General features: G+C 30.2%; 1 protein-coding gene across 4 annotated transcripts in view; it reads right to left on the bottom strand.

Annotated features, from left to right (window-relative positions):
- LOC136972685 (uncharacterized) overlaps positions 1 to 25228 on the bottom strand; it is a 39241-nt gene that overhangs the window by 7080 nt on the left and 6933 nt on the right. For 2 of the 4 annotated variants that reach the window (XM_067267290.1, XM_067267293.1), the window contains exons 1-7: positions 24100 to 24230; positions 12827 to 13135; positions 12433 to 12699; positions 10135 to 10452; positions 9971 to 10061; positions 6428 to 6601; positions 2795 to 2873 (exon numbers count right to left, since the gene is read on the bottom strand). In XM_067267290.1, coding sequence (XP_067123391.1) covers positions 2795 to 2873; positions 6428 to 6601; positions 9971 to 10061; positions 10135 to 10452; positions 12433 to 12699; positions 12827 to 13135; positions 24100 to 24214 — 1353 coding nt within the window. In that variant the 5' untranslated portion in view covers positions 24215 to 24230. Of the gene's footprint in view, positions 1 to 2794; positions 2874 to 6427; positions 6602 to 9970; positions 10062 to 10134; positions 10453 to 12432; positions 12700 to 12826; positions 13136 to 24099; positions 24231 to 25228 lie in introns of those variants that run through there. The other 2 variants (XM_067267291.1, XM_067267292.1) reach the window with 2 other exon arrangements.

Here is a 25228-nt window from a genome sequence, read left to right as displayed (position 1 = left end):
TTCGAAACACACTACATCTTAACAACCAAAATAATTCAACTTTTATTTTAATTAATTATGAGAAAGTGATTTAAATTTAATTATTTTCGAGAAAAAAATTAATTACAATAACAGAACTTAAGCTGAAAAATGAGCTGAAACAATTCTATTAATTATATTTTGCAGTTTTCTCTTCCTCTTATAGTTTGTTACAGTTAGATTCTGATCTTGGTTTTACTTTTTTCATTGTTTCTCTATCGACTGTTTTAAGTTTAAATTATGTTATCAAAGCAATAATAAATAGCAATAAATAACTCAAAACAAATAGAAAGCAATGAAAAAATTAGTCAAATTAGTCAAAAAGAAAAAAATTGATATCCAAAGTAAAACAAGTGAGATGTAAAAAATATGCTAAGTAAAAATTATGATGCCCGAAATGAAAATCTTTTCTTGGGAGCTTTTCTTTGGTAAAAGATAAGCTTGGCGCTTCCAAGCGATACCTTAAGCGTTTACTTTTTAGGCGCGATCCCACAAATGTTCAGTGATTTTATCCACTCGCCTAGTCTGAGTTAAATTAAAAGCTATTTTCTGAAAATATAGAGCTTGTTGCGTTAGATACGCATAACACTTTGCTATGAAATGGCCTTTATGCGTTATCACTTTGATATCTAAATTTATCGGTGTTCACTTTATAAGAAACTTCTTTAGATACTAATTAATTAAACAGTATTTCTCTTAATTTTAGATAGAGTTAGATAACCTAATAAATAGGATTTAACAATTTGAAGGGCTTATCACACCAAGACCTACAGAAAAAAAGACCAGATCTTTTACAAAAAAGTTAGTCTTTAATAATCAATTTCAATTTTTGGTAAGGATGCATTTCAGGTACAAGGACCCCTCATCAGCTTACAAACACACAGCACCAACATATAATTATAACCCTAACAGTTAACCTTAGTCCACAAAGGAATTTTTGATATATACAGTGGTCTTTTTTCTGTCGGTCCTGGTGTGATAAGCCCTCCAAATTGTTAATTCCTATTTATTAAGCTATCTAACTATCTAAATTAAAGTCGTGGGCTAAAAGCGTCGTTTATTAGTATTTTTTTTTTCTTATTTCACATTTTACTAATAGTAAATCGAGATCTGAGTCGAAAGAATTTTACCGACTGGGACCCCGCCCAAAAACATCCGACTCAACACTGGTTAGAAGAACGTTAAAAGTTATATTTTTATAGTTTCAGATTAAATTTGTTTAAATGCCTTTACATTTTCTTCTTCAATTCCTTCGGCATGTAATTAACAACTTACTACTGTTAATTATTTGACGATCCGGATAAATTGGAAATGATGTTAAACTTAGATTTAAGTTGATAAATTAAACATAACTTTAAAACTGCGTTTCTTTATACATAATAATATTGATAAGTCCACACGCAATTGGAAAATAGAAGAGACACTTTTATTATTATTTCACATTAAGGAGTTTCACGCTAATAAACTTTGCTAAAGTTTTTCAATAGCTAATAGGGACTTCAAATAGCTGAACTAGAATAAATTCCATGCTAATAGAGTTATAGATATAATTATATAATTTCAAGACTTGCTTGACTCGAGACACGATTGAATCTAGCTCACATTGCAACGATTTTTGAAATTGTTTAAAAACATTTCCCATAACTTATATCATATCAATAAGTTATTAATTTTAATTTTTACTAATTATCTTTACCAAATACTGATAAAACAAATATATATATATTTGTTTTAATAATTTATAGAATTTTTTCTCTTTATTTTTAAGATAAAAGCTAATATTTACTAGTTACATTTGTGATATTAAGTAAAGAATATCATTTGCTTTCCGAAATTATAAAATTTTAAGTATAACCACTATAAATTTATAAAAAGAAAACTTTATAAACGATTAACAATTTCCATTAGGGATAATCGAACTAATTTCATATCAGATTGGCAGCGGATGGTTTATAACATTTTGACCTTATGAAAACAAAAATTGCAGACAAAATTTGGCACATCAACATAAAAATGATAATGTGTATGATTAATAAACAAAAAAGAAATCAGTTTATTTTTATTCTGGGTTTAGTTTTAAAGAAGTTTTTTTCTCGTGGTTATACGCTAAAATATTAAGCAAATTAAAGTTGACTAGATTTTGCAATTGAAGAAAAATTTGTATGTTTTATCTGAAAGCAACATTATAAATTAAAAAAAAAATACTTTTAATTAAACTACACAAAAAGATACGAATTATAGGCTATAGTTTTGTTTCTGCATGTCTACCGGGTTTATCCCAAAAGTAGGATACAAGTTACATTTAAAAAATTAAATTAGCTATTTGAAAATACAGTTAAAGCTATTTTTATACGTAATAACCATTCTTTCCTAAACACTTTTCCCAATGGGAGACAAGGACAAACATTCCTTTCTAAAAAAAAAATCCCCACTTAATGATTTGAAAAATCCATGACCGCATCTTTAAATGAAGAATTTTTCTCTAAAAATGTTTAGAAAAGAATGGCGACAATGTAGAAAAATAGCTTAAACTATACTTTAAAAAAGTAATAGCAAATTACATTCAAATGACTAATTTAAGTTGTTATAAAAACTGTACCTTACATATATATATATATGTATAAATTTAATCAAGAAAAAACAAAATATAACAAAATATATACTACATGAGTGTCTCATAAGAAAAAGCTAAGAAAATAATAAAAGAATAATCAACTATTAACTTAAATCCATTAAAAATAAATAAATTAATGTCATTTGAAGTTAAAATACTTACTGTAGTACCCGACGTTTCGCCACTGCTAATCAATACTGCTATATTTTCCATTTTACTAAATTTTCCGGATAATATTGCTCTGAAAAATTTTAAAAGCTGTTTTTTTTTATGTTAAACATTAAAATTCTAATCGCCTTTCAAATAAGTACATTATATTTCTTAAATATGACACTTTAGTCTCAAATATTCAAAGTTTAGAATTTTAATTTCAGTTTAGAAAATATGTTTATTCCAATATTACACACAATTAGATAATTTATAACTAAATTTTAATTATATAATTTAGAATAAAAAAATAATTAAAAATAAATCAGACTTTTTTTGCCTATTGCAAGTTTTATTTTTATCGTGGTTCATAAATATTTGATTTTTTAGTAAAATAAAAATATTCTAGGCTACTTTAGTTTTATTTTATACACAATTCTATAAGAATGTAAATTATTCAAAAGGAAAATGCGTCAGAAAAAAAAAATGTTTACAATTCTAATCTAAATCTATATAGAATTAAAAATTAATTTTTGGTAAATAGATCATCAAAAAATTCAAACAAACCGTAATAAAACTGCAAACTAATTACAATTTTTGCAATATAAACACCATTTTGTAATATTCGAATTTTTAATAACTTAGATTTAAACTTTAAAAATTTGATTGATGGAATGAGGCAACGCAACACTTGGGCGATCTGCCAAAACGGAAAACGCGTCCTGTGAGGACTTTCTATGGAAAAACTGATACCTAAATAGATGTCAGTTTGACATGAGCGTCCGCAGAGGAGACAAATCGGACACTTGTCCCTCCATAGAATCGAGTAAAAAAGCACACAAATTATAATCGTAAAAGTGATTAGGATATGTAATCTTGAACCCTCGAGCTTGGGACGATTTAAATGCAATACTGTATTCTCTAATTTACTTGTGAAGAAATCTCCAAAAAATTAAATAAAAATTATAGGTGTAATTATTTTTCTCCAAGCTTTCTGCGGACCCCATGCTTATTTAGGTGAGTCATGTGAAAAAAACCCCATGACCAACTACCAGTCATGATCAGTGGTTTTATCCTCTAGGCCGCTGCTCTAGGTTATTGGTGGGCTTTATAAAAGTGATTATGCGCTTTAAGAAATTATGGATTTCATTATACTGTGAATGTTTGTGCTGCAAAACATAAAAAGTTCGAAAAAACCGAAAATTGTTCAAAAAATAAAATACAGAAGGTTGATCGCGTTCCATAATGCCGATTTCCATAGTACCCATAGTTCCAGTTATAGGAAGTAGAATGGAACTATGGGTAGGAAGTAGAAAGCAACTGACCAACGCGTTGCTGTATATTCTGAGTTTTACTTTTAATAAGTAAAGTTTATCTATCACAAATACGCCACCTAAAATTTCAGACTTTTGGGCAGCTTTTATGTAACTGCGCTTTCCGACTTTTATGTAAATATTCGCAAACTCAAATTATTAAACTGTGCAAAAATCGTCGTTTTAACATTTCACGATATGGGATACAGTCAGTTCTCAAAACAAATGATTCGCAAAAGCCAGGACAGTCGTCAAGTGTTTCTATTCGGCCCAGAAAGAGGAACGCCCCAAGCCACACACCGGAAGTAATAGCAAAAGTGCGACGACTGATCAGTGGTTCAAATCCAAAAACCCAACGAAGTATTGCCCAGGGTGTTGGAATAGCCCAGTCCACAGTTCATGCCATTATTCACAAGAATTCGAAACTGGAGAAACGCCTAAAGGTCCAGTTCACAAGCTGCTGTCTCGTCACATCCAAAAAAAGAAAGACCAACTGCCGAAAACTGTACGAAAAGTATCTTTCGGTAAACAAGTGGCAGTTTGTAATCACGCTAGATGAAGCATGGGTGCACATGAATAATTGTAACAAATCGCGGAAAATTTACTTTACACGACCATCCCGCCTCACTACGATAACGTGGCGCGCTACACCAAGGGAAGCATAGGACGTATTTCATCAACCGAGTGTGTCCCAGCGACATCGACGGAGGAAGTCTTCTACAGTGGAAACTTCGATGTAGGGTTATAGTTTCACAACATGGCCATCGGATCGAGCATAATCGAAACTGACGCCGTGGCATTTAGTTTACTTTATAGGCCTCTTAATTCGGCATTATGTAACGCTATCAACCCTCTGTAGATCTTATATATTTCCAAGATAGAAGTGAAGTCTATAACGTGACAAAACTTATCACAACAATGAAAGACCTATTTTATGAACAAGTTCGATGACATAGTTTATTTTTAGATAAAAATACTACTATGAAATATATATTTATCTAAAAACAAGTAATTATATTTGCTATACAATTTAATCTATTATATCTGATACTGTAAGAGCAATTTTACAAAAATATTATTTTATTTTGTTAGAAAATAATACGAATCAAAAGGTTTTATATCGATGCATATAAACTTATTTATGCATTGCATATTGCATATAAAATTTAAAAAGAAAAAATTCACTTCTGTAAAGATTTAAGATAAAAAATATATTGCTAAACGTATGAAATGTTCCTCGCATAGAATGCATTTGATTTTCTAAATTTATAAAAAGGATTGAGACATTTATGCTATTCATATGCTATTCATTTATACTACTAAAATATTATACAGGGTGGTTAGAATTAAACTGACGATACTCAGATACGCGTGGAGCCGGCTCTAGTGAACCGACTCAAATGAAACTCGGTACACATGCAATGTAGATCAAGAGAAATAATTTACGGGAAATATTACTTGAAATTTTCACCATCAGGAGAAAATGTGGTGCTGCAAGGATGACAATTATAAGACAAGGGAACGAAATTTTATAAGATTAAAATTACGTTTTACATAATTATAGTATGTGCTCAATGTAGAATTCTTCTCTGTCGACCAAATGACGCAATCGTAAAACCGCGTTATGAACTGCAGCACGTAACATTCAAAAAAAATCTGGAAAACGTGTCGCACTCTGCTGGCCTTTAACTCCGACATGCATCTGATAAACACGATTCTTCAAATAACCTATAGCCAAAAATATACGTTTACGACTGAACAGCGCGACATTTTCCCCTGGCAGTGAAAATTTCAACTAATTTTTCCCCGTAAATCTCTTTCTAATGATCTGCATTGCATGTGTACAAAGATTCAATCGACTCGATTCAGCAGACGTCCACGCGTATCTGAGTTTCGTCAGTTTAATTCTAACCACCTTGCATATCTTAAAAATATCATATATATAATAGATATAAGAATGACTAGGATGACAAACAGTTAACAGCAGCGCATCTTTTAGGAAATTTTACCTCGATGCTATTGATTATTAACATCTATAATAATAGCCTACTATACATTCTTGTTTAAAACCTCTTAGAATATATTTAATTAGGAAGATTTTAAGCCTGTTATTAGCCTCCTCACTTAATTGTAATAAAACTTTTTCATTCGATATACTGTATTTATTTCGGCCTCTGTGCCTTCTCGTGTTTTCAGTATTTCACTTTCACAAATCGAATTCAAGATTTTAGAAACCTTTCACAAACTCTTTCGTTGCATTTATTGCACATTTTACATCTGGATTATTATTTAATAAAATTTTAAAAATGCAATTATTATTCTTAAAAAAACATACTTAATATCACCATGATTATCGGTTGTACCTATCCACTTTTCTGTTTTAGTTTCTCCGTTTAATAAGGCGATGTTTCCTTCATTCCAAGCAACCAAAATGTCTTTTCCGTTTGAATTTTTCTTCTCCATTTCAAGATAATGAACTTTAGATTGTTTCTTCTCTAATTGTTCCATTCTAAATGTATTCAAATCATATTATTATTATTACCTCTACTAATAATAAATTATCATTATAACAAAGATAATTCTAATTTTAAGAGTATTGTCAGGAACACATATTTATCATCGGATGTTGACCCATGTTTCGAGTTTGCAGGCCTAATTAAGAAAAATATACGAATTACTTTAAAATATTATTGATTTGATGTGCTAGTAAATAAATGTAAACAGGCTGATATATTTGAATGTATCATCGTGAAAGTACAGGGTATTTACAAATGATTTGTTTATTTATAATTCATTAATGAAATGTGTTCAAACAACTTTGGAAGTTGTACTATTCAATATATACCAAATCATACAGCAGCTCCAGCAGTATTTTTACATGTTCCTTAAACGAGTTTGTTTCCACTTATATTATCATTCAGGGATGGATGGGCCATCGGGAAATTGGGAAATTTCCAGAGGCACCAGTAGAACTGGTCCACTTCCCTTTACATTCATAGGCACTGGCGCCAGTCCATATACTTCTCGGGGTGTTCGAATAAGTCCCATCTGCTCAGCTATGATTATTATTTACTTTCATAAATATATAAAAAAACATGTAAAAAACAAGAAGAAACTCCAGAGAACTAAAAATTAGCACATAATGAAAATTGTAATCATTTCAGTGTAACGAATATTAGCGAGGTTGAGGCCGAAGTTTTAAACGCGAAAACGTGTACCTCGGACGTTCAGCGCCGCTTTCCTGTAAGCCTAGAAGTTTGACAACGGCGTTTGGAATGTCGAGCATAATTCCACTGACTATCCAAACGCCATTATCAAACTTCTAGGCTTTTTTTTTAACTCTTTCCGCCCTGTGGGCACTAAGAGGGCCTCTTTTAGAAGGCCCATTATGGGTTCGGCCAGGCCCACAATGGGGCGACCGGGTGGTGAGGGACGGGGCCCGACATATCCGAACGGACCACCCCCCGAAAAATTCCTGGGGATTTTCGACCCGTTCGGATTCGATCCCGGGTCCCCCAGAGCGGTAGGCTGCCACCTTAACCGCTCGGCCATCCGACCGCTAAACTTCTAGGCTTACAGGTAAGCGGCGCTGAACATCCGACGTACACGTTTTCGCGTTTAAAACTTCGGCCTCAACTTCGCTATTAAATAACTTTGTTCTTACAAACTAAAGGATATTTATAATTAAAGTTTACAAAATAATAATTTTTAGATACTGAGCAGTCTACAGCAAAAACTATTTATCGGAAGGTTGCCAAATTTTTCCTCTTATACTAAACGTAAGTTTATAGCAACAAATATTTATATAGATATCTCAATTGGTTTGTACGTGAGTGGGCAGAAAATGGTTATAATACTCAAATCAATCATCTCACTTGGCTAAAACAAAAAAATAAATAAAAAATAAATGTTATAATAACCATTCTTATGTTATATAGTAGCCCTTCGTCATATAGCTCATTCGGATGTATCGAGCGTTTCCCCATTTTTTATTTTCCAAAGGTGCTTTAACCAACAATTTAAAAAAATTGGTTGCTATTGAATTTCTACCGGCAAAGAAATATTACCTTATTCTAATTATTGATTTTGAAACTGCAATTGTATGAAATACAAATCAGAAAAAAGCCAGTCAGGATGGAGAGCGAAAATGAGAAAAACAGCTAAATAGCTAAATATATCCATCTGTTTAACCTATACCAGTTTGCATTCCGACGATATGACGAAGGTTTACTGTATTTTATATTAATTATATCGATTAGAATATATTATAAAATTTTTTAAAAGTAAAATTTTTGAAATCGAAGTAAATGACCACGCATTTGAGATATAATATACTTATTAAAGATGTAATCAAAATTGTACAGATTGAGTTTAATATTATATAAATTCTACATTAATTTCTACAAGTTATATTTAAATTTTTATTTGTTTAAATAAATTACATGAAAATGATCGCGACTGATCTACAGAAGCTTCAAACTAATAACAGATTATTCATGTTTAAGTTTCTTATCCTTTAATTGGTTGTTTGTAATTGTAAGCTCAGTCACTAGCAAAGAGTTAAGTGCCTAATTGTAAGGAATGTCAATTACGATGATTTTAAATTGTAGGAGATAACTTTTATTAAGAAGAGGGTAATGTAAAAATTTTACGATGATTTTTATCGATAAAACTTCGGTTAATTTCAGAAACTATACGAATACGAAAATGTATAAACATATTAATCAGAACATGCAAAATATTGTATAACTAGCAGATAGGCCCGGCGTTGCTCGGACAAAAGTAATGATAGCAAAGATTAAGATTATTACGTTATAGTCACGGAAGAAAAAGAGTAATTTCATCAACAAACTAAATATTTTTAATAAAAAGGTCGAATTTGAAAATCGAATATTGTAATATTGTTCGATTTTCACGACGTGTTCTGATTATATCGTTCGATTTTCATCGAATGTTCTAAAAAAGAAAAGTCGAGAAAAACCGAATTAATCTGTTTAAATTTGAAAATCGAATATGTTCTAACATATTACTTTTTTTTTTTTTTCCTCCAGCGCTCGTAAATCTTGCACGTCGCCTTCTCTTGTTTTCCATTGTTACCTTAACACTTCCATTGTTGATGGAAGTGTTAAACCTTAATCCTGTCCCTCTCCCCCGTGGGGAGGAATTTCGAAAAATCCCTTCTTAGTGTGCGTTCTCGTGACGTACCCTAACTGTGTACCAAATTTCAACTTTCAACTCCTAACCGTTTGGGCTCTGCGCTGATTATTATTATTATTATTATTATTATCAACTCGTCTCGATTATATATATAGATACAGGGGGTGCAAAAGTAAGTAGAGTTGAGAATCTGAGAAATACAAATGTTTGATGTTCATTATTATTATTTTTATTCTCTTTTATTAGTTCGTATTCTTTATTTTTATTTGCAAATTAAATCACATGTTTTTTCTATCTATTTTCTCACTGTATATTTTTTCCCATGATAACTGTATACCTACTTTTGCACCCCCCTCTATAGTAATAATTTAACTAACGCTATTGTGTAATAATCTCGATTATCAGTATTTAGTTAATGCATTAATTTAAAGTTTAATTTAAAGTTTCAATATCTTCGTATCTGAAATTTTTAGATCATTGTACAAAATAATATCTATTAGATTTTTAATATATTTAAATTTTTTTAAATTCAATGCACTTTTTAAAATTAAATCTACTATTAACTAAAATGAAAATTATTACACAAAAGCAGTATTTCATATAAATTTTTTAATTTAAGATTTTAGATATTTTAAACTGAAACCAATCAAAAATAAATATAAACTAATAGAATATTATATTATATTTAAGTTACACGTTAAAAATGCTTAATTGTACTTACTTTAATATTCTCTCAAAATCTGTTGAGTTCTGAGACAATTCTTTTAAAGCTATACTTCTTAACTTTTCAGCTGATATTGACCATAAATTCCCTAAAAATAATGAAAAATTTTAAAATATAAAAATAAATTTGAAAAGCCTAATTTTTGAAATTATAAAACTTACCGAATCCATCATTATTTAGGCAATAAAAAAGGATATCAATTTGCTTCTTATTTCTTTTCCACAACTGTAATTTATCAATAGGTAGTGAGCACTGTTCAATGATGATACGAGCATCCATTTTTCCATTTCGGCCCGATAAAATTAACATCGATACATTGACCAGATTATTTTTTACTGTTTCAGTAGAATTAAGGAGAGAGGATGCCACAATTAAATATGAAGTTCCATCGTTGTTGTAATCAGGAATGACGACCGGAAGAGATGTAGTCTCAAACATAGGTAATTCGTAATTTTGGTAAAAATGCCAGAATTCTTCACCTACGAATAATTAAAAGCATCTTATTGCATCTAAGTCCAATAACGAAAATAATTTCACAAATTAAATATTTTTTAAGTAAAATTAACAAATCATCAATAATATAAAGATATTTAACTTACGTATAAATACGTAAGTTTCCTGATAGGAATATGGCCAATGCTAATGGCATGGTAAATTGGCAACGGTCGGCGAAGTTACGAAAACAAAAAAATAGCGATAGCATAATCTTCCAGATCTGTCTCTAGACAGGTCAGGACAATTGCAATTGTCGAAAAGTGCAAAGAACGGCATGAAGCCATCATTTTCTGGAAATTATATTGCTTGAAGAACGTGTTTCTTATTTCATTCAGGCGAGCTCGCACTTCTTCTCACGTCTTATTAACAGATAATTTCAATTATTTGATGGCTTGATATGCAGTTTTCTATGTTGATCTATTCAGCACAGCTTTCAAAAGTTAAATTTAATCAGTAGCCTACTTTTCAAGATTTTTGAAAATCATCCAGGTTGTTTATTTGACCACTCCTAGTCATAACAGCTGCAATTGGTCATATTGAAGAAAGTAAACTTGTTCATTTGTCTAAAATGTTTGAGATAATGTAAACGAAGAAAATAATATTTTATTCCATAGTCATTTTCATTTGTAAAAAATTTGATTATTTGTTTCTTTAAACAATTTATTTTTATTTTTTTGAAAATCAAATTGTTGTGATTTTCAATAAGTTCAATAAGCATTTATTTTATTTTAATTTTTAAACTGCATTTCTCATTGGTTAATGGTTGAAAAATTTTATTTTAAGAGAGAAGGGAAATTGGTGGCCATATTAGCTTCATATACTTTTAACGTGGCACAAGGTTGGAAATTTGGAGTGTTAGATTGGAAAAATTAAGCCATTGAAAATTTCATTCATTTGGAACTGTTACAGTTCCAAACGAATGAAATATATGGCTATTTTCCCTTATTTTTTCCTTACCAAAGAACCATAGAATAAAGATCTCGTGAAGATCTAGTGATGTTGTTTCCGAAACTCCGTCTCGTTGAGTTGGGTTCCGTGTGTATCACGATCCGATAGTTGATTCAAGTTCGATGGAAAGTACACTTCTACACTCAATTCAGAGAATAGTTACAGTTTATTTCCAAAACAAAATACGTAGAATGTACAAGTTCGACAACGTACTATATATAGGACAACAAAGCGTGGTGTCTCACGTATTGGATTGGCTTCCGGGAACTTTTAAACTCTGGAGAGGCCTCAGTCAGCTTGTGGAGTTGGCTCAACTGCATGGCCAGTTCAGACTCCGCACTAACCCGTCCCTGAGATGTTTACCAGAGGAGAACACTCTCTCTACGCTCAGCGGGTTTCCCAAGTGCCGGAGACTACCGTGTACCAGTCTATTGCCCTTCTCTCTTCCCTCTCCCGTTTGCTCTGCTATTTAATGGTTTTTTGGACGGAAAACTTCCGACCAATCACAAACCGTTCTTTCGTGAACAGCTTGCACTCAGGTCCGCTGTTATCCGACGAGAGTGGAGCTTACATTAACGTCCGCCACTTGTTTACGTTTAGTAGTTTTTTTATATGGCAAGCGGCCTATCATCTGACCACAGGTGGGTCCAATTGACAAAGTCGGCGCTTCCTTTGTTTTCCCTCTGTTTACGAGTCAACACCTTACAAGTGGTATATTTCCTGACCGCAGTGGATCCAATTGACAAGGTCGCGCTTCTTTTGTTTTCTCTCTGCTAAAAGATCAATACTTTGCACATAGTTCATTGTTCCATAAACATTTTTTAAACATTCCATAAAATGGCGCCAGGAAATCTGTAAAGCTTAGTATGGCCATAATCTCATCAGTTACTTTATATAAACTCAAAACAATTTTATTTTTATTAGCCTCAATATTTTAGACATGTAAATTTCTCTTTTATTAAATATTTCGTTTCACTGAAAAAAAAAAATATTATGAATAAAAACAACAAACTTACCATCAGTTCCATTAATTACACTGATATATCCATTTTCTCCAATTACTATGCAGTCCATAACACTATCTAAATTTACATCGAGAGAATCACATTTACAATATTTTGGAACAAATGACGTTGATCGCTGCCAAAACATTTTTCCATCTGTAGCACTTAAAGCAATTAATCCAAATTTCTTTGTTTGATCTGTAGTTGTGCTATAACCAAATATCGCGATATCCTCATTTAATTTGGAATTTCTTAATACTTCAAGATTTGACGTCATACCTAAACAAAATTTTTAATATTTTTTAAAATTATCAGCAATTTTGAAATATTTAATTATTATATAAAATAAACACAGTATTTACAAAATATTATTAAAATTAGTTCACTAATTTCTCACAAAACTTACTAAGGCCTTCAAGATTTAATTTCCATTCCTCCACAACTTCAATACTGCTGTTATTAAGAGAATCAGACTGAATATTTTGACACGGTATTAGCCAAGCGAACACTATTATATATAAAACTGACAATAACAGCGAAAATATAAAAAAAAATTTTTGTAATGGTGACATAGAGAAAAATCCAATTTCTTTACTTCCCACAGATTTTGGAGATTTTGACTCGGCCTTGTCGCTGTTTTCTGAATTTTGTTGATTAAACGTACCATCAGAAAAGGATCCATTTTCTGATTGAGGAGATTTCATATCATTCATTACTAGAGGGAAAAAAAACTAAATTTTATCAAGTATTATACTTACAATTCAATTATTATTATAATTTGAAAAAAATTAAAGTATAACTTCTATAAATAATTTTATTTAAACTCGTAATTAAGCTTGAATAAAGTTCAGTATCATCAGATTAATAGTTCCAAATATTAAAGGATTAAAATCCATATTTTACTGTATGGATGCAAAATAATGGATTCATATATTGCAATAATAAATCCCAGTTAGAATCTGATTAAATTCTCATGATTTTTCATGAATAATTTGTATTAGGATATCACTCCACTATTAATCTGATGATATTTTATTCAAGCTTAATTACAATTTTAGATTAATATTTTTATAGACGTTCTACATTAATTGTACATAAAGCTCTAACTTGTTAAGAACAGGAAAAAAATTAATTTTTTATTTGTTTTTATTCGAGTTGATTATAAACTAGCTGATTACATATACAGGAATAAAAGTTGCCGATTTTCAGGGGTCAATTTCTTCGTCCCCCAAACATTTGAAGTACCGTATATCTCGGCGGATAAGACGACCTTCAGATAAGACGAAGTATAAATTTTCGTCAAAGATTTATGGTTTTAGCATATATTTGTCCTATAAGACGACCCCCAAATTATCAACGGCCTATGAATTTAGTTTAGATCAGCGATCATCATCCGGATAACAACACTGTATAGTGTATATGTCCTATTGTGTGTATTATGTATATGTCCTATTTGTAATTTTTCGAATAAACAAATTTTATTTTTTTTTTGCATCTGGCAGCACTGCCTTGCGATTGTTGCAAACATTCGCACTGATTTGGGCATTCGGGTGATGACTGACTATTCACAAAAACATTCTATGGGCTATTCTATTTTGGGCACATACCCTACTCTCTTCTAGTAAATAATTACAGTTTGTCTGTCTTTTTATAATGGTTTTAATTTATATAAATTTCAATCTAATTTTTTTTTGTATCTGTCGTATAAGACGACCCCGGATTTTGGGGGCCATTTTTTATGATTCAACTATCGTCTTATCCGCCGAGATATACGGTAATTCCGAATACCTCGTTCAAAAGAAAATTGTATTCTTAGGTAGTGTGCAAAATTATTTTCTGTATTATTTTTTACATTTCGCCTCCAAGCGCCAAGCTTATCTCTACCAAAGAAAAAGTGCTAAGAGAAATTTTGACTGTCTAAATTGTCATAAATTTTTACTTGGCGTAATTTTTTACATCTCAGATGTTTTTGTTTGCATTGATAATTTATGTAACATAAGTTAGAACGAAAACATACTGTATTAACTTAACCAGCATTAAAAAATTTAGGCTAAATCTCACTATATCATTATTTTTTAAATCTGAACTTTTAATATACTGTGTGTATATATATATATATATATATATTAATACTTTTCCGACTCTGTTAGAGGCCGTCCATAAATTACGTAAGGGCGATTTCGGCCATTCTAGACCCCCACCCACCCGTGTAAGAAACGGTAATCTTTTCGGGTGTACTATAGATTACTCCCTATGGAATTTCAGGAGTTTGATTATATATTTGAACTCAGGGGACCGAGACGAGTTCAACGGTACTCTATTTTTGGACCGGAGACGAAAAATAAAAAAGTTATCACACTTTTTAAGTTACCATACTTTTTTAATGCTCTCATGCAGACGGCACCGTAGTTGCTAGTATTGCCATCTTGCGGTAAAGTCTGCAAACCGTGACGTCGGACTACGGTCATCTCCCGGAGCGTTAAACACGCGATACGAGAGCGGAGAGAGCGACGCGACTTCCGATCATCGCGCGATCGCCATTTCGGTTAATGTTACTTATGGCAGCGAACATGGCGGCCCGACTGACCTCTCGTATGGGCTCCACCACACGCCGCCATGTGCTAAACTAGTGATCGATTCACGGTAGTTCTTGAACAAAGTAAAAAAAGGGGGAAACGTCTACTAAAGGCAATTTTAACGGCAAGCGACGGGACTCCCGATCGCGATAGCGAGACCGACTTAGCGGAGAGCGACGCGACTCCCTATCATCGCGCGATCGCCGGAAAAAAAGTATGATAACTTTTTTATTTTTCGTCTCCGGTCCAAAAGTAGAGTATCGTTGAACTCGTCTCGGTCCCCTGAGTTCAGATATATACCCAAACACACGAAATTCCATAGGGAGTAATCTATAGTATACCCATATTTTCTTTGATCCCTCCTCCCCCATCTTACGTAATATTTAAACATGATTTTATAGAAAGATTTTAACAAAAAAATTTTTTATGAAACCCTAAAAAACTTTAGGTCCAAAATATATAATTATTAATTAGTCTTTTATAAATACTAGTACATATTAATTAACTATGTGAACAAATTTAAAAATATAAAAATTTAATGAATTCAAATGAACAATTAATTTAAAGAACTTTATTTTTTAATTATTAACAATCATTTTTTAATTATTATCATTACTCAACGTCATAATATTCATTTTTATATTAATTTCAATTTTCACTTGTCCATGGATTTTTCAGCCAATTTTCATGTGATTCAATCACGGGCAAAGAGTCTGATTCAGAAACGTCATCGTTTTTTAATTCAAGAGATTCTGTACTCTCAATATCATCTCCAGACATCCATTCAGCATCTACTGGCTTTATTTGATCGTTAATTTTCATTATACTATCAAATTCTTTCAGCTCCAATAGGTGCTCAAAATCCGTGGCATGGCTAGCAGCAGTCGATTTAACGTGTTTTCCACTTCTTATGGCAATATAAGTTGGCCTTGAGTAACTCACTGCTTCACGATCTCCCAGTCCTTGCGGTCTATTAATCACTATACCTGCTTAAACTGATTGGATCAATTTGTGTCTTTCCGATACAATAAAATCGTGATCGGGAAGCTTTACTCTTTACTCTACGTGCATTAGGATAGGTGATTGTTTCTGCGGAGCGTTTAGACCGATAGGCACCCGTGCCTTACTATCTTGTGAAATAAATACAACTTGTTTCGGTTCAAGAGTAGAAGCTACCGATTCTAAAGCACGTATCGAGGCCGTACAAAACCGACTATCGGGATGAGCTTTATGGCTATCATTTTGAGCTCGGCATAATTTCACGGGAGCGGTTGTTACATGTCTTTTTCCTTCGATGGTATTAGAATTTCGTAGAAGTCGCAAATATGTAGCGCTTCTAGATAAATTAAAACCTTTTTCCAAACGTTTTGTATGCAACTCGTCGAGAGTTTTACATGCTCTTATTTCATCTGTGTGGCGACGATCGTGCGTTGCACCTCCGAAAGAAGCTATTTCCGTAATAGTTTCTAACAAAACCGGCTGCTCCTCTTCGATGCTCGGTCTCCCAGCTTTTTTTTTTTTTTTTTTAATTTTAAAATTGAAGTTGCAGCCACATTAGATTCACATATCGATTTCAGCTTGTTTTTTGAGCAGTTCTGAATTTTTGCTCGTAATTGGCATTTTTTTGTTTTTTTTTTATCCAATTCTGTTTGTCTAGTTCATTTTTGGTTTTTTTTAATCTCATTTAGTGACGTGTCTCCTCCTCCTAGATTGGCATCTCGAGCTAAAAGCTGAATGTTCAATTTATTTTTTAAACTTGTAACTTTTTCAGCGGCCTCATCTTGAGCTGGAGCTTTGTATGTTTTTTTTTATGAGCTTTTGGAGAAGATATACTATTTTCAACAGTAAACTTCTCTTCCTACTGCAAAAAGCATCGACGTTGAGTATTATTTAGGTTGGTTAGGGACCAAATTAGTTATTATTTTTGAAACGATTTCAGACTCTTTCTTTTGATTCACTAGGTTTTAATTATTCTGTTTCATAAAAAATAATTAGCCTATATATATATATATATCAAGTTCATAACCACTTTATTGATAAGAAAGCAAAAAAGTATAAAAAGCAACTTATATACAACATACCTTACTAAAATACGACAATAAGCCTACTATTCTATTTTTATCTTGAGTGTCGTAATGGTTTATACGTTGTATAAAAGTAGTGAACCCTTTCGTATCAGTGCCATATCGAGCTTTTGCTTCGGTCCATACAAGATTTGCATCCTTTTGAACGTTATCACTTTTCTTGTCGGCATGTGCTTTTTTATATGACTTGAAGAATCTTTGGTAAACATAATCTAAGTTTATTTTTGCATTTTTACGTTTATTATTCTATCACGTCACACGAGATGGCGTCAGTACAACGAGCATTCTTAACGGAAACCGCCCAATTAAAACCAAATTCAAAACTTCACCACTCAACGAGATCAAAAAATAAAAATAAGAATATTACGTAAGACGAGATCTATTACCCCCCACTCGAGTAAGAAATCGTAAGAAATCCTTGACCCCCACCCACCCCAAAATACCTTACGTAATTTATGGACGGCCCCTTACATATAATAGAAGGAAAATACGGCAGATCGGTAAAAAAGACCTCACAAGATTTTTACATTTTTGGACTCAGAAGACCTCGAAACGTAGAGAAATGCAAAAAAAAAATTTGTGTTTTTTCCCCCCTCTATGTACGGATGTTAGTGTATGTATGGGGGGTGAGAGGGACACGATTTTGTTCATCCTCTTTATAGCTTAATACTACCGTGCTATTTTTCGAAAATTTCTGAAATTTATCAGGAAGGTTTGTGTATTAGGGGAATTGATGCTATTAAATTTTGGTGGATAAAGGTCGACGGGGTAGGGAGATAAAGGGGGTCATGTATCATGTCTCGAGTAGGGTCGGACTTAATGACGATTTTACTCGTTATTAGTTAGCATTTACATTTATATATATAAAACCCATTCCTACCCTCAAAATGAATCTTTTTGCCATTTTATAATAGTTAAAAATATAAAAAATTATTTTAATAAAATATCATAACAGGTGGCGCCAAAATTTTAAATGTTTCGAGAAAAGTTAAGTAACTTGTTGATGGATTTTTAAATAAGAGTAATTATTGATGTGAAAAAAAAATCACGACTTAACTAATCAAGAGTTTTTATTTATAATTATTCTAACTTAATTAAAATTTATTTTAAACTGATTGTAAATTAATTCTATGCTGTCTTGGAATCTCTCAAAGTCACATTTGTTATATTTAACACACAGCATTTTCTTTACAAATGCATGTTATTAAAAAATAAAAACAAAAAAAAATAAATAAATAAATAAAAACTGACAAAAGACCACTAGGCTACATTTTTTTTTAAGTAGAATATTAATACTGTATGTTAGACATATAAATCTTAATGACAGACTATACTAGAGCCTTAATCTTTTCTTGATTTGCAATACATCGTGCCCGTTCATTCATAAACGGAAAAAGAAATAACTAATACGACGCATAAACATAAAAATCTTTATTCTTTTTCGTTTCTGTTTTTAGTAAAAATACTAAAATGGCCTTATTAGAAGCCATTACACTAAATAAGAGTTGCAGATTACATTTATTTAATTAAAAAGGATAACTTAATATCTTTTATAAAAATAACTTTTCTGTTAGAAACTGGTAAAAAAAAAAATTACGTACAAATAGATCAATTCATATACTGTATATTGGCCGAGGCAATATGCGGTTCGGGCTCTGGAAGATTTATAAGTTCAAGAAGCTACTTTTTGATAATGCACAGTTACCTTGTAAATTACCAAAAATACAGTTCGTTCTCTTCATTAAGTAGACTGGTCCCTACTACATGCGCATTTTTACAGTCCGGACAAGATTTGTGAAACGAGCTGTAGAATTCTTTAATATATATCAAAGTAAAGTAATATGTTTAATTTTTTTACTCTTGATTTTTTTTACTAATTAGATAAAATATGTACATAATTCATTATTCTAAATGTAATTATATGTACCAATGTTTGGCATACCAACATTGCTTAAGTCTAATTAAAATATTTCAACATCAGCAATAAAAATCGTTAAACATTTTAGATAAACAAGTTCTCTTATTGTATTGTAATTTTTTGTATTTTCTTTATATTGTAGTTTTTGCAAATTTAAAAAATTAGCCGCAGATCAGTAGTTAAGAAATACTGCTTATAAAAATATAATATATTAAATGACTTTTATATTTTAAATTGATTATCAAACGTTTATACAGTACAGTATATTTATTTAGTATATTTTGCAATTTTTAACATTCTCAACTCTACTTCTATTAAAACTGGTTATTAAGATTAGATTTATAAAATTTATTTTATAACTTATTTATAAATTGATTATAACTAATATGATAGCAAAACTAGTAAACTGAAATAAAAGCCTACCGTTTCTTTAAAATAGGAAAACTGATGAAAATTTTTGATTACGTGGCCGTAACAAGTAGGCTTTTAATTCTTCATCAGATAAAGTAAAAGTCGAATGAAGGCATTCGAGCGAAAATTCAAGGACATATTCTATTGTCCAGATTACACAACAAAATTGAGTATCCACGTCCGTTTTATCGAATCAATAATAATATTTAAGGCTTTTAAAATTTCACTTCATCATTTTAATACAGTTCTGAAATGTATTTTTTTCATATTTTATCCAAAATGTGTTATAAAGCAAATCTCTAAACTATAAATGGATTTCGTAATCAACTTTTCCATTAATAAATTGCAACAACTGATCAATACGTAATATACTAGTTTAGCAAACATAGAATAATAGGCCATAAAATTATTATTTTTCTATGTTGTTAGTATATATATTCAAATTATTAGATTATAATAAAACTGATAAATAATGCAATGAAATTTTAATCTTGATCGAGGAATATATTAATAGTATGAAATATTATTTAAGCAGCTTGAATTTTGGCATCTGATGAAAAAATGATGACCTTTCAACACTTTCAATTTCAAATTTCTGAATTTATAATTGCATATTCTTAAGAACTTACAGGAGAAAATTATCGTATCTGCCCCTTGAAATTATCGTATTTCACTTAAAATTACCGTACACCCATCTCGATCCGTTACACTTACACCGTCTATCCGTAGAAATATAAACTGGATTTCCTATGTCAGAAACTTTTTATCTGCGAGCACTTCTTACAACAAAAAAATTTTTAGATTCCATTTTACAATGAAATTTTCACGACTCTTCCTTATAATATATGGTGCAAAACAAATCTCTAAAAGGGCAAAATCTAAAATTTACGGTTTTTTTTCCATACAATTTCAACATATCAAGCATTAACAAATATATAACACATTCCCTTTCGTATATACTTATTTCATCTGTATAAACTTTAGTTTTTTTTTGTTTTTTTTCAAATTTTTGCGACCATCTAAAATTTTTAGTCCACTCCTGGAGTGACGTTTCCCCATGTCATAAAAAGACTCAGTTCTAGACAGCACACGAGATGGAAATTACTCTGTAATAAATGTATTAATGTATTGCCTATATTTTGTACAAGTAGAAGCATAATAACATTTCTACAGAACGTTTATTTGTACAAATTTTCTTTGCACATCAATTTCAGCATTTTATCGGTCGATCTAAAAGTAAAGCAGTTAGCAGTCTCAAAAACTACGAAAAAGGTGCGCTTTATAATCGAGAATATACAGCAGTAGACAATGTAAGTAAAAACTTCCGAAAATTTAATAGACTTCTACCGGAGTAAAAAAAAAAAAAAAGACAAAACATCAATGACAAGGCGATACGTAAAACATGGTTATCGCGATTTGGATTTTTCAATATTTAACTGTTATTTTGATAGTAAGGCATATTTCTGGAATTATCGTACATCGTACGGCGCCTGAAACAATCGTACAAATAGGATAATTATTGTACAGATGGCAACCTGACGCAATATTTCTTCAAACTTTCGAAATTATTTTTAGTATGACGCCTTCATATGAATGAATTTATGTGGAATGTGGTTTGTTTTTTTGGAAATCAAAATATAAAAATTATTTAAAAAATAAAATTTGACAAAAAATATTACAAAATAATAATTATATTTAAGTCGTATAAGTAGATCATTTCAGATACTTTAACCGTTTGATGATGATGATGATGATGATGATGATAAGTTTAAAAAAAAATTAATCCTAAAAACTAACTCAGTTAAAAATAAAATTAAGCCCATCAGTAGCCAGCTGGATAAAACCTGGTAGTTGGCCGTGGGTTCACATCTCATCAACGGAATGGCCAAGTGGAGTTCTTCGTGTTTTCTTCACGTTTGTGACATCTAAATAGGAGCCGAAACTGGCTCCTATTTAGAGTGTCACAAACTATTTAGAGTGTTGTTACTGGCTCAGAAGAGGTTCTTCCGGGAGATATTCTCCTCAGCAGATCACCCATGCGTAAACAAACTAATTAAAAATAACTGGACAATTTGATAACCCATTTTCAAATTACCAAAAATATTTTCTGTCACAATAAAAATTTGATTTGTTTATTTTTATAACGAAGGCATAAGTTAAAATAATAAATATAGGGCCTATTGAAAAAAATTATAAATATTTTTGTGGACTGTTGTTAATAATAAACTAATAATAAATATAAATTAAAAACTAAAAAAAAAAAAAAAAAAAAAAACATATATTGAAACTGTACTCGTAGTGTATTTACAATAACAACATTAAATAAACATTTTTCTAGTTAAAAAGTTCAATCGCTAAGTTCTAGTTAAAAAGTTCTAGTTAAAAAGTTCAATAAGTATTATGTCAATTAAGAGAGTTATCTACATCGGCATTTAAAATTATTTATACAATAAGCATTAAAACAAGTTACGAATTTTACGAGACAAAAGCGATTTTAAAAGTTAAACTGTGTGAGGTGTGTAACTGTTAACTATTAATGGCATATAATAGATGAAAGCTAAATAATTTGCGATCAAATAAAATAAAACTTTTGTAAGACTACAGATTAAAATTTGAATACCATTTAATGGATCTAATATTTGAATACATTCAAATTACATTATTCCTTCTAAGATCCTCCGACGTTAAAAAATATTAATTTTGAAGGTTAAAATATATAAGCCTACATAATCATTCAAAAATTGTGCCTTAATCTTGTGAAAATCAGTTTTATTCACCAAAAAGTGCACACAGATCCTAATTATTTCTGCGGGATAAATATCAATTAATAAATTTTTTTATTGATTATTTTTCTCAAATTATTATTATTTTTCCTTGTTTTTAGCAATAAATTTCACAATACTAGGAAATTATCCAATTTATAGGTTATTTCTAGGAAATAAGGCCATTTATTTTAAACAGTATCTGGATAAAACAGAACAGATTAATTAAATTAAAACGCTTATTTAGTATAAGTACTTTTAATTTTCACAACAGTTAATTTGCTTAGAATACTGACTTATTACGATCTGAATAATGATCAACGATTCAAAGTAGATTTAAATTTTTTTCTAAACTACAGTAAACACGAAGCGTATTCCTGAGAAGCAATGACATCTAATAAGTAGGTCATTAACACCACGATATAGGAATATACAGTATAAATGTCTATAAACTTTTATTTGGATTCATTACTACTTTTATGAATACAATTCAAATAAATTTTATAAAATATTTTACATTTAACATTATAAATTTAATCACAACGTTTACAAATGCAAACATGTTTACATTTAAAAACAATCACAGACAATACATTTATAATTACGAAAATAATAAGTTATTATAAAAATAGTTTTAAAATTTACATTTATTTTCTAATTCCCTTACTGGACTTATAATAAATTTAATAATTCTAAGCTTTCTCAAGTAGAGGATAACTTTAGGAACTGTTATTGACAACATAAAATTGAGAATTCTATACAGTCTTGTAGCCAGGAATAAATCATTGGGGGCTAAAGAGGGAAACTGAGAAAATTTTGATTGGTATTTTGCTTTGTTTTCAGTCAGCCTATACAAGGCCTATAAATATAGTTCAAATGTAAAAATAAGTAACAGTAGCTTAAGTTTATGTGATGAAAGTGAAAACATTATATATACTGCATATAGGCTGGGCACTATTAAGCCGAGGGCTTAACCACCTCATATCTTTCATAGCTAAGAATCTGAGTCTATATAAAATGAAAAAAAAAAATCGTAAAGAAAATTTATAGAACAAATATTTATCAATGTGTAATCACCTGGTAACCGTTAACCTCGATTCAGAATAAAATTTCAAACATCATACCATTCAGTTACGCTTGAAATAAAATTAGCCTTTCTAATAACATTGAATGATTTCGAAACTTACTTTCTATTTCTATATTTATAAATAGTTCAAATTCCATTTTATCTGTTTTAACGTTTAAAAAAATTGTCTTATATATTCTAAATAATTAGTAAAACGGATTTTTAAAAATTACAAAAGTAAAACTGTCATTCGTTTACTGTAATGTAATCTTTTTCAATTCATGCCTGAGTCAATTTTAGTACCTCTACCAGTTCAAGGGAGAGACGCTCAAGTAATGGCGCCTGAAATACGTATAAATGAACTTTCTTGCACTTAAAAATGATAAGAAAAATAAATAAAATATTAAAACGTTATGCGAAAATTAATAAATAAATTTTTAATTTCGGATGTTAACTATACAAAATGTAAGTAAATATAAGTTAAATAAAACATTTGATTATCTACAGAATTAATTACGATCATTTTAACATTGTAGATTATATCTAATTTAAATATTTTTTTTCCTTGTGTAAATTCATAAAACTAGTTACGAAAGTAACTTAAATCGAACCAGGTTTTATACCTTCCAGTTATTTATAGATAACTTTGAATGTTAAAAAATTTTACGAGACATTTATGACATAACATTTAAAAATATCGAAGGGATAAAGCTACTTGCAATAACACAGAATAACAGTAGACGTATTCTATAATTATATCATTACACAGAAAGCAAACATTGTCTTCTGTACACAATTTTAGCAGCAAGTGACTTTTAGAAACGTTTAACCGAACGTTAATAACGAAAAGTGTAGTACTTACTACTTATTTGTGGATAGCAGGAAATTAAGAAATTGTTTCGTTGATGTTTGGAAGCGGGTAAGTTTTCAATGTGGAGTGTTGCAGCATTTCCGACAATACTGAGTCGTTTGCGCATTAGCACCTTCACTTCGGCTTTGTGTTTGACTTGTAGTACTACTTTTCACACTTTCCGTTCGGAATATTAGAATGAAGTTATTTTTGAATAATCGAGAATTATTTAAAACTTATTTTGATATTATTTTTTGAATATTTATATATTTGAGAAATATAAATAAATTATTTTTCTCTCTATTATATTCTATTAATAATAATAATTTCACTTTCTTTGTAATATACAGCTCAATTGGAGAAGAATCTTTTATATTTTAATTATATGTATTTATTTATTATAATTTTAACTAAATAAAAATATTTTAAAGCAGTGACATAAAAACTTAATAATACAAAAACAGGAAATAAATTTTTTCAGTAAGAAAACAAAAAATATATTTGATGATATAATATAATTCAATATTAAATAATATTCATAACAATATTTATACATATAAGCATTAATGTACAGTACAGTACGTTTACACTTATGCAAATTCTCGAGCCACGTGTTTACTGAATGAATGGTACAAAAATTATTGCAAAAAATAATAGTTCAATTTTTTCTAATCTTATATTTTTAAAATTAAATTTTGGCTGAAGGTATTTAAAATATAGGCCTATATAAATAAATTTACCGAAGCTACAAAATTGTCTTTAATTTTAATGAACTTTATTGTGAATTATAGTATTGGCATAATCGCCAGAGGACGTTTTTATCCATTTTGCATTTTATTGAGGAGGAGTAGCCCCAAGTAAGAGGTCGTCTCCGCAAATGAAAATTGTTTTTGATAGTCACTGGTGTTTATAACAACGAAACACGAAGACAATTTTGTAACGTCGGTAAATTTTATTTATATATCTTATATTTTTAGTTTGGATGTGAATGTTAAGTTTTTAAAAAAGTTTTATGCTGTACAAAATGTATTAATGAAAGTTCCATTATAAAAATAAACTATACTCTTAAATACTATTTTACATAGACAACATAGATATACAGAATTTTAAGTTCCATCTTAGCTTAAAAATTATTTGGTTA

Source organism: Centruroides vittatus, unplaced genomic scaffold (assembly GCF_030686945.1).
Source record: "Centruroides vittatus isolate TY-2023 unplaced genomic scaffold, ASM3068694v2 contig_300, whole genome shotgun sequence".
Taxonomy (NCBI): Eukaryota; Metazoa; Arthropoda; class Arachnida; order Scorpiones; family Buthidae; genus Centruroides; species Centruroides vittatus.
This window is presented reverse-complemented; position numbering and strand designations above follow the sequence as displayed.